Consider the following 11,121-nt stretch of genomic DNA (forward strand, 5'->3'; position numbering starts at 1 on the left):
GACTAGTTACAGCAGTTTGGGCCAGTGAAGGTCCAAGTCACAAGTTAATGTGAAACCCATTGATGTCCTCATGACTGGATTTGTACTTACTGCTCATTGATGTTTAGCCTACATGTATTTACTGTGTTCTATCGGTGCTACAAACTACCGTGTGTTTTAAGAAGTGTTACGCTGTGCTACTTCACAATGATACACTTTTTCCTCCAGTACATTATTTCTTTGCAAACAACCAACCGTGATCATTCGTGTTTTGTACAATGTAGACAGTTATTTAATAAAATCAAATGTTCTGAAGGAAGAAGAGTATTGTGCTTTTCTATTAACAAAACTTCAGAATATCTGCTGATTTCAAAGTACGATGCCAGACATACTGAACTGGAATTCTGACAGAAAACAATCAGGGCTGCCCAACCCTCTTCCTGGAGATCTATTGTCCTGTAGGTTCAGTCCAACCCTAATTTAGCATATCTGATTCAACTAGTTAAGGTCTTGTTGAGCAGCTAATAAGTAGAATCGGGTGTGTTAAATTAGGGTTGGTCTGAACCCACAGGACGGTAGATCTCCAGGAAGAAGGTTGGGCAGCCCTGAACTAAATAATTAACTACGTCAATGGTGATCGTCCATGTCAGGGCTCGCCAACCCTGTTCCTGGAGTACTACCGTCCTGTAGGTTCTCACTCCAACCCTTATCTAGCGCACCTGATTCTAATAATTAGCTAGTTGATAAATCAGGTTAGTTACAACTGGTGTTGGAGTAAAAATGTACATGAGGGTAGCTCTCTAGGAACAGGGTTGGAGAGCCCTAGTCTATGTGCTGTCCTGTTAAATATGTAGTATCAGTATCTTGGCTCAAAAAGGGCCATATGTCGTTATGGTATTTTGTTACAGCATTTCTGTCCTTAGGACAATTGTTTCCTCTTGTGCATGTGGTTCTGTATTTGTCCAGCAGGAGTCATAACCAACTCCCATAACTTAATGTAAGTTATATTTTTACCGCTCTCATGATTCCCTCTATTTTGTCCAATGGTCAACCAACCATGAGCCTATGAAGTTCGTGAACCAGTTGAAACCAACCAGATGTTGACTATTCCAAACCTGAGGAAGGCACATAGCGCCGAAACTGACTTCCCCATTAAATGTTCAGGAGTATACATTAACTGTGCAATTTGAACTCCACACACAAAAACCACTCAGACTTCTTAAAATATAAAAATAGTTTATAAACCATGCAGTCGATACATCTTCACCCATTTGACACTCATTGAAACACCTCCGTATGCACTATAAAACCCAATCCCCAAAACATAACAGAAATTATAGTTATGTCAGCAAGTTCAGTGTGCACTCTTTTCTCATCTGTGGTCTTAAAACAATATGTACACGCGTTCTTATAATCATCTTCATAAATATCATTATATGAGTAGAATGCATAAGGTTATAGAACAAAATATAAATATGATGCCACTAGGACCAGGTCAAAAGCCACTGGGTGAAAGGTGTAAAAGTGAGATACCTCACTGTGACAGCAAGTATTCTGACTGGCAGACACAAGCTGCATCCAAAATGGTACCTTATTCCCTTTATAGTGTACTACTTTTGGTCAAACGTAGTACATATAGTGAACTACTTTTGACCAGAGCCCTATGGGTACATTGTATAGGGAATAGGGTGCCATTTCAGACGCAGACAGACAGTTTAGCCAGAGTGGACAACCCTGTCCCCTGCCTAGCCAGTCTGGGCCCTTTTAAACAGTTGATATCTCTAGCGAAAAAGTAGCTGCATTTAAAAACCAAACGCGTTATGATATTGCACACTTTAAAAGCAAGTGCCATAACCGAACTCTGCTAAACAACATGGCTCCCATGGTCATTAGAGAACAAGGTGCTATATGGGGTGCAGCAGAACTGTCCCCAGTAACATTGTTGCAACACAGCACCTCTTGAACAGGTGTGTCGGTAGGCATGGCAGTATGTATACACCTGCTCAGCAGTGTTGCGACATTCCTTTAGGAAACATCGATCTTCCAAGTGCTCACACTTCATTCAAGGACAGTGACAAACCTGCTTCTGTCCCTTTTTCGTGAAAACATTCTGATGTACAAGCTGATCCTTTGATACCCCAGCCTCCATCTTATCCACATGACAACCTAGCATTAGGCTACTTAAGCAATAAAGCGTGAGGGGGTGTGGTATATGGCCAATATACCACGGTTAAGGGCTGTTCTTAGGGACGACGCAACGCGGAGTGCCTGGATACAGCCCTTAGCCGTGAAATATTAGCCATATACCACAAACCCCAGAGGAGCCTTATTGCTTTTATAAACTGGTTACCAACGTAATTAGAGCAGTAAAAATAAATGCTTTGTCACTTCAGCCAAATCAGCATTCAGGGCTCAAACCACCCAGTTTATAATGTATGTTAAGTGATAGGTTTGTTAGAATAACGTAATGCACGTGTCATATCTTGGATGGGCCTTCACAACCTCTTGGCCTGATCAGGACATAAGAAGCCCAGTCCCTTTCCCCTGATCTCCCTACCATAGTACCTTACACACAGCCTTTCACTAGCAGAAGAGATCTCCACAAGATGGCTATTATAAGCCCTGTCTTGACCTGTGCCCACCGCATGGGGACAGCACTAAGCTATGGGGCGTGCCTACTGGCCAGAGGTGCTGATGGTTTCTTTGGGTTGAGGGGGTCACCGGGAGGAGACCATGGTGGTATTGGGGGGAGGAAGAGTGATGTATGTTTGAGGAGAGGAGTAGGGTATTTTGGGGGTAGGGAGGGGGACAGAATCCAGCCACAAGCAGTTAATGGGAATAAAATCATTGGTCGTGTTCTGATAAGGTACTGCAGCGTTCAGGCACATAACCTCTTCTCTCCTCCCGCCTCCCTTCACTCCCTCTTCCCCCCCTCTCGCTCTCCCTGCCATTGCTGACTGTGTGTGTGTGACTGTGTGTAGAAAGATGATGACTCGTTGGGGCGCGCTACGTGTGGTGGACCTCATGAAACATGAGCTCTCTGGGGATCATGGTCTGTGCTCCGTACAGTTTACCGGCCCGCCTCTCAAATGCGGACACGTTCTGCTTCACCACCTCGTCAAAGAAAACCGTGGCCAGCTGGGAATGCAGCAGGGAGCGGAACTCAAAGGAGATCTGGAGAGAGGAGAGACGGAGAGTGGGAGTTTGGGTGAGAAAGTGATCTAGACATATGATATTGTATACATGCATGTGTGTGAGAAAAACTGTGCCAAAGATAGCAGAAATAGATAGCTAGCTCTTAAGCAGACACATACAGTTGAAGTCGGAAGTTTACATACACCTTAGCCAAATACATTTAACCTCAGTTTTTCACAATTCCTGACATTTAATCCTAGTAAAGATTCCCTGTCTTAGGTCAGTTAGGATCACCACTTTATTTTAAGAATGTGAAATGTCAGAATAATAGTAGAGAGAATGATTTATTTCAGCTTTTATTTCTTTCATCACAGTACCAGAAGTTTACATACACTCAATTAGTATTTGGTAGCATTGCCTTTAAATTGTTTAACTTGGGTTAAATGTTTCGGATAGCCTTCCACAAGATTCCCACAATAAGTTGGGTGAATTTTGGCCCATTCCTCCTGACAGAGCTGGTGTAACTGAGTCAGGTTTGTAGGCCTCCTTGCTCGCAAACGCTTTTTCAGTTCTGCCCACAGATTTTCTATAGGATTGAAGTCAGGGCTTTGTGATGGCCACTCCAATACCTTGCCTTTGTTGTCCTTAAGCCATTTTGCCACAACTTTGGAAGTATGCTTGGGGTCATTGTCCATTTGGAAGACCCATTTGCGACCAAGCTTTAACTTCCTGACTGATGTCTTGAGATGTTGCTTCAATATATCCACATAATTTTCCTTCCTCATGATGCCATCTATTTTGTGAAGTGCACCAGTCCCTCCTGCAGCAAAGCACCCCCACAGCATGATGCTGCCACCCCCGTGCTTTACGGTTGGGATGGTGTTCTTCGGCTTGCAAGCCACACCCTTTTTCCTCCAAACATAACGATGGTCATTATGGCCAAACAGTTCTATTTTTGTTTCATCAGACCAGAGGACATTTTTCCAAAAAGTATGATCTTTGTCCCCATGTGCAGTTGCAAACCGTAGTCTGGCTTTTTTATGGCGGTTTTGGAGCAGTGGCTTCTTCCTTGCTGAGTGGCCTTTCAGGTTATGTCGATATAGGACTCGTTTTACTGTGGATATAGATACTTTTGTACCCGTTTCCTCCAGCATCTTCACAAGGTCCTTTGCTGTTGTTCTGGGATTGATTTGCACTTTTCGCACCAAAGTACGTTAAAATCTCTAGGAGACAGAACGCGTCTCCTTCCTGAGCGGTATGATGGCTGCGTGGCCCCATGGAGTTTATACTTGCGTACTATTGTTTGTACAGATGAATGTGGTACCTTCAGGCGTTTGGAAATTGCTCCCAAGGATGAACCAGACTTGTGGAGGTCTACAATTGTTTTTCTGAGGTCTTGGCTGATTTCTTTTGATTTTCCCATGATGTCAAGCAGAGGCACTGAGTTTGAAGGTAGGCCTTGAAATACATCCACAGGTACACCTCCAATTGACTCAAATTATGTCAATTAGCCTATCAGAAGCTTCTAAAGCCATGACATTATTTTCTGGAATTTTCCAAGCTGTTTAAAAAGGCACAGTCAACTTAGTGTATGTAAACTTCTGACCCTCTGGAATTGTGATAGTGATTTATAAGTGAAATAATCTGTCTGTAAACAATTGTTGGAAAAATTACTTGTGTCATGCACAAAGTAGATGTCCTAACCGACTTGCCAAAACTATAGTTTGTTAACAAGACATTTGTGGAGAAATTGAAAAACGAGTTTTAATGACTCCAACCTGTGTATGTAAACTTCCGACTTGAACCGTATATGGACACACATAAGATACACAAACCATGACACCCACACCTGTACACCCACAGTGCAGTGCGTTGAGGTACTTACAGAGAAGTCAACAGTGCAGGTGCGAGGGTAGCCAGGGAGGCCAGGGCTGAAGCGCCACACCGTCTCCAGGTGGTTGAAGAGCTTACCGTCTGAACAGGCAGCCTGGGGGTCAACACACAGGTCAGACTGCTGATATAACCACAGTGGCTGCATTCCAGCTCGTCTTTATTAAAAGGCGCGCTACGAATCTCATAAGATAGCTATATAATATTTATGTAGTTCCTGAGATGCTAAACACTTCTCCAGACGATGTGACAGCTGATCTATTCAACGCAACTGCAATTAAGACAGCCTGGAACATACCCGGTGTCCATCTACATCACAGCTGCTCACCTTATACCTATCCAGGTACCCTCACTGCAGATACAGTAGTGGTGGGAGATACCAGACATTACATGCAGTGCCTTACCTTGACCAGGTGGGGGCGCACTGTGGTGACCAACGAGGTGTAGTTCTCCACTACAGGGGGGAAGCCCACGGTCAGCTTGGCCTTGCAGAATCCTGAGCGCCGGAACACCACGTCAGACTTCTTACACCAGGGAACGAAATGAAGGTAGTTCTCCACCCCAGCTACCACTTCATACATCTCCAACATAGAGTACCTGACAAAGAGAAGAGGCCTGGGTCAACATCTCTAACAGAGGAAGGAGGAAAGAGTCCCATATAACCCAATAGTCCTCCAAACTCTGACCTTAAGTTAAATTCTATTTGTAATGTAGGTGGAGGTTGTCAACAGAAGAAGACGTACTTAACAGTGATGATTGACATTCTCTGCCCCCATGTATCAACTGGCCCGGGGACTAACTAAATTCAGCCAGTCAGACTATTGCAATTTCCCACCCAATCATTACATCACAGCCTGGCAACTAGCCTGGACACAGAGTGGGTTGCTTTAAATAGCGTAAGATTTAGTGATTATGACCTTCACTGGATACGTGAGAGAGTCATTGGCGGGAGCAGGACAGATAATACATTGAGAAACCAGAGTATCTATATTCATTTCTAGGAGGCAGACTTGGGTTTAAATACTATTTGAAATAATTTCAAATAGGCTACTTTGTCTGTGCTCCAGTGAACTTGCCTGTTGCAATGGAACCAATAGAAAACTCCCAAACCATGACCACCTGGCATTCCAGGTAGGCTAAAGTAGATTTCAAACAGTATTTGAACCCAGGCAGAGGCAGGTCTGATTTCAAGGAGGAGGCACAGTGACTGACCCCATGATACGTCTCTCGGAGTACTCCTTCCTCTTGTTGAAGGTGTCAGCCAGGTTGAAGAAGGAGTGGGTGGGGGCCACGATGACTCTGGACCCGGGCATGACCCCCAGGAGGGGTGGCACCCGCGTCATCAGGATCCCACATGAGGAGAGATATCTGTTCCAAAACAAGGAGAGAGAGGTGCGTCAGAGTCTGAGAAAAACATAAGGGCCTATCATTTGCCAGTTTGCCAGACACACTGGATTGTCACATCTCAGCGTCACATTCACAATCATTTCTAAGGGGCCAATTACTAAGTGTCGAATTCCTATGTACAGACTGGCTGCATGGCCGAATTCTCTGGATGCCTCTTCCCAATAGCTGAACAACCAAACATTCTGCGTATGTACGGGATTCTAAACTTTACACTCGGCTGCTGCAGGTTGTCAGAGCCTGCAGGGTGCGCTTTTAATAAAGTTAGATCAAAGCTGACTATGTCAAGATCAATGTAAGTGGCCAATGGTTCATCAGAGGTCTCTGAGCTCATGTTCTCACACTGCAGACGTTTACAAAACAAACAACCATGTGAAGGGGCCAATACATCCACACAGCAAAAAACGGATAAAAGGAACAGGACATTTTCTGGTGAAAACAGGTAGTGTTTGTTTGTTACTAAGATCAACTGCTTTGAATCCCTTTCCACAAGCTACCAGTAACTATAAATATGCAAAGTCAACCACTACATGCCTTGGCTATACTTGCGGAATTTTGCTCTGTAAAACAAACTAAAAATACAGTGAAAAGTCTGGGCATATAATTAAAACATTATAGAAATCATAAATCAACTCAGTAGGTTTGGCACTATACTATCATTTGCGCTTGGCTAAAGAAACCTATAGCTTGTAGTCCCGTGTAGCTCAGTTGGTAGAGCATGGCGTTTTCAACACCAGGGTTGTGGGTTCGTTTCCCACGGGGGACCAGTATGAAAAAAAAATGTATGCACTCACTAACTGTAAGTCGCTCTGGATAAGAGCGTCTGCTAAATGACTAAAATGTAAATGTCTCCAAATTTCATCCCAAGTTATAAGGCCAACATTTCTTAAACTTCACTGTGGAAAAGGTGATGTGTTGATATGCTTCAGTTTGCTGCCATGTGACTGGTTTCACATTTGTCTCCAGCGACCATAAGGTAAAATAGATCTAAAACAATTGTCATTTATATTTACAATCCCCTTATCCGAACTGCTTACTCCTTTACCTCTTATCAAGTTGTAAATTACAGTACAGGAGAATGGGGTTATTTGTTCCACTTGGAACCGACAGGTTGCTCGACCTTATTCATCGCACGTAAAGGTGGTGGAATTGAGTCAAGGTCAGAATACAGCGTATCTGTAGACACACCCTAATTTATTCGATCTCCACCCCCAACGAATAGCAGGTCTATAGCATGCTATTCTCATGTTTAAGTTCAAGGTCAGAATAGGCAGAGAGAAAAGTGCATAACAAAGAAAATTAGCTACATTCCATTTACGCCCGCTTAACTAGGGTCGGATTTCCCCTCTATGTGACTAGCCCAAAGAAAGGATTGTCAGCTACAGAGGCTTGAAGCTGAGAAAGACACAGGGTCCTCCAGGTTTGTCACATTTTCAGTTGAGATCCAGTTCAGTAAGCAATCACACTGAATTCTGCACGGTGAGCACACCTGCAACTGCTGCTGCCCCAGTGACAACCATAGCCTACTTTCTCACTCTGTGCTAATGTGGTTGAAACCAGTCCCCAGGAAAATAAAAACTTTTTTTTAAACTTGCAAAAAAGACTGAGTCAGAAAACACCTTTGCCCCTTAGGGAATCTCTGTCTGACTCAGAGGACAACCTCAACACACACCTAGGACTATTCAAACAGTGGTTTAATTCCAATGAAAGGCAATATGCACACCAATACACACAACAATTGGACAACTGAATCAAATGAAATGCTGTAAATCCCAAATAACTGAATAGTAGGAGCCGGTGGGATCATAGTGAAAGCCATGATAGCTGCATTCTGTCTGGCTGAGGAGAGAGGAGCGTCAGTGGAGAACATGCTTGTGGTGGCAGCTGTGTCCCTGACAGAAACAGATGATGGCCATCTGCCAGGTGCCAGCAGCTTAGCCACCGCTGCACCTGGCTGGTGATTGACACATGGGGACACAACGTCCCTGGAGGCCGGCATTGGGGAGGCATGATTGGACTACAGTACAGTTATTATCACCACCAGATCGGGTATTATGTCACTTTGCAGCGTGATGTTGTTATTTTGTGTAGCACTGAATGGTGTGAGGAATTATAAAATTGTGAGTTCAATTAACTTCAATCCACATAGGATTTTAAGACACTGATAGTCAGATTAAGAGCACCTACTGAATTAGCCTACTGCGCAGATGCAGTGTGTTTTTGAATGGGAACTCCTAAGACCCAGTGCAATTATAAACTATTTAGCACCTTCCTAAACATCCTCCTGGCATAGTGAGGAGTGCAACTAGGAGTTTGGTTTCAAACGCTAGGCAGTGCCTACCGCCTCGATCACACCAACAGCGTCATTGCATTTTCGTACACAAGAAGTACATTATTTTCCAATGGAACGCTGCGGTTGCCTTGCAGCATTGCGTTGCAGAGGCAGTTGCAGTGCATACGTTGGATTTATCGAATGTATGCGTCAAACTGTATGCGTAGATGGCTTAACAGAAATGGTAGCAGAAGGTAAATGTTTAACTTTTTGCGCAATGACACTGAAGGTGTGATTGAGGTGTAAGTGGCAGTGACCTAACACATGCATGTGAGAGCCAGGCAAACAAAGAAAACCTGTAGCCCCTTAAAGCTGCAATATGTAACTTTTTGGGTGACCAACCAAACTCCCATAGAAATGTGAGTTATAGATCTGTCATTCTAATTGAAAGCACATCTAAGTGTAGATCTGTTCTATGAGCAATATTTCTATACTTCCTATGATCAAGTTTCGTTTTTGCACCTTTTACTTTCGGTTTTGTACACCTGCTTCACACAGCTGAAAATACAATATTTTTGGTTATTGAAAATATATTTCACAGCTGGTTAGGATGGTACAATGATTCTTGTTCTGTCACAAACTTAAATTAGGCAACGATTAGAATTTTAGCCACCAGGAAATGACGGAGCGATTGCTGCATAGTGCATCTTTATGCCTCGATCACACCGACAGTGTTATTGCATTTTGGTACACCAGAAGTACATTCGTTTCAGATGGAACGCTGCATTTGACTTGCAGCATTGCGTTGCAGTGCGTTCTGTGTGCTACATATGTTGGATTTATCGAACGTATGAGTCAAACTGTATGCGAAGACGGCTTGACAGAAATGGTAACAGAAGGTGAATGTTGAACACATATCCAGATGATACTGCTTAAAATGTTGCACAAAAACACTTGGTGTGATCGAGGCTTGACATAAAATGGTAGCATAAGGTGAATGTTGAACTTTTGTTGCACACATATCCATATGATGCCGTGTACCATTTTGCAAAATCACACTGTCGGTGTGATCGAGGCGTTAAGCCCCAGATAATGTCCAAAGACAGATTGCGTACCACAGGTAGCTGGCGATATGGAAGTTGTCCAGACTTATCTCTATAACTTCAGCCACTTAGCTAACTGGATGAATGCCTTTGACATGTTAACCATTTCAGCCAGAGGCAGAGACAGCCAGGCACTGACTGATACTAGGAGGTAGTAGACAGTCTAGCCAACAAGCCTTCCAAAAGTAAACATGCCATTGATAAAATAACAATTTGCACAAACTGTAGCAAACCTCAACTACAATGCTTTCAAGAACACCTGTCGGTGTTTTCAGTTCGAGAACCAAATGAGAAATTGACCATCCTCCCATGACCCAAATCTTCCACCAACTATTACAAATAAAGTGTGTGATTATAGAGGTATTCTCAGAACTTGTAACCCACCTCACATGCCCAGGGCCCACTGTGTCCCGAGTAGCCATGATGAAACCCTGCCATAGCTAACGTTTAGCAATCAGGCAGCAGCCCTAATTAGTTGTCAAAACAGTTAGCTAAAAGGACATGTTTGGCTAGCTATAAGAATCTGTTAGCTAACTAAAGTTGTTTGCTAAAGTTAGTTTATGAGCCAGAAAATCCCATTGACCGGCTTGACACAAAGCAGCTGAGACAAGGTAAGCAAACAAGCTGCTAGCGAACTTTAGCTTCATCGAGAAAAATGCGAACTGTAGGTAGGCTAATGCTAGCACTTTTTATGGTAAAAAAAAAAAAAAAGTAATTTGCAAGTTTTCATGTTTTACAATTGTACATAAAACATGAACAGCAGTTACCTTACGCCAATCCTTTCAGGTGTTTCTCGGCTAGCTGTGACGGGTAACTGTTTAATACATTCTAGTACCGCTCTCCTCAGTCCCCGGATACCTCTTGCCATCTTCACTGCGATGATCTCTTTTCTGCTTCTTTCAGCCGCTAGCTACATCTCCCGCAGCAGTGCCTTACTCCTTCGTGGACGCGCCTTCTCTAACTAGCGCTATGATTGGACAATAGTTATCTGTTAAGAGTTTTCATTGGTCACTGTATACATCCGTCACCCTAAAACTGTTGACCTGTGTTTTTTGCATTGTGCTGGGAGTGCGTGCGCACAAATGTCACGAGATGTGGGATTGAGTTGCCTTGACTTGATCGACCTACAGTGCATAGTTGGCTCTGAAAGGTTAGAGCTAAATTTGTTGAAAGGACACAATGTTAAGCAGAGTTCTCTCTCTCTCTCTCTCTCTCTCTCTCTCAGTTCAATTCAAATTGCTTTATTGGCATGGGAAACATATGTTTACATTGCCAAAGCAAGTGAAATGGATAATAAACAAAAGTGAAATAAACAATCAGAAATAAACAGTAAACATT

General features: G+C 43.3%; 1 protein-coding gene across 1 annotated transcript; it reads right to left on the reverse strand.

Annotated features, from left to right (window-relative positions):
* Positions 1–1,176: 1,176 nt before the first annotated feature.
* Positions 1,177–10,697, reverse strand: LOC311129577 (coenzyme Q-binding protein COQ10 homolog B, mitochondrial-like). The gene is made up of 5 exons (XM_084161917.1): positions 10,551–10,697; positions 6,217–6,372; positions 5,409–5,601; positions 5,000–5,101; positions 1,177–3,153 (listed from the first exon to the last, which is right to left on the reverse strand). The coding sequence occupies exons 1-5, from the start codon at positions 10,649–10,651 to the stop codon at positions 2,986–2,988; spliced, it is 720 nt and encodes a 239-aa protein (XP_084018043.1). The 5' UTR covers positions 10,652–10,697; the 3' UTR covers positions 1,177–2,985.
* Between the last annotated feature and the right edge of the window lie 424 nt (positions 10,698–11,121).

Source organism: Coregonus lavaretus, assembly GCF_964263955.1.
Source record: "Coregonus lavaretus genome assembly, chromosome: 5".
Classification (NCBI taxonomy): domain Eukaryota; kingdom Metazoa; phylum Chordata; class Actinopteri; order Salmoniformes; family Salmonidae; genus Coregonus; species Coregonus lavaretus.

What these genes read in the sequence shown, in the direction of transcription:
- LOC311129577 (XM_084161917.1), bottom strand. Translation starts at nt 10,651, where the DNA reads ATGGCAAGAGGTATCCGGGGACTGAGGAGAGCGGTACTAGAATGTATT. An exon ending in CCTGAAAGGATTGGCGTAAG is followed by an intron (nt 6,373 to 10,550) that starts GTAACTGCTGTT and finishes GTTTTGGAACAG; the next exon opens with ATATCTCTCCTCATGTGGGA. An exon ending in TGCGCCCCCACCTGGTCAAG is followed by an intron (nt 5,102 to 5,408) that starts GTAAGGCACTGC and finishes GTTGACCCCCAG; the next exon opens with GCTGCCTGTTCAGACGGTAA.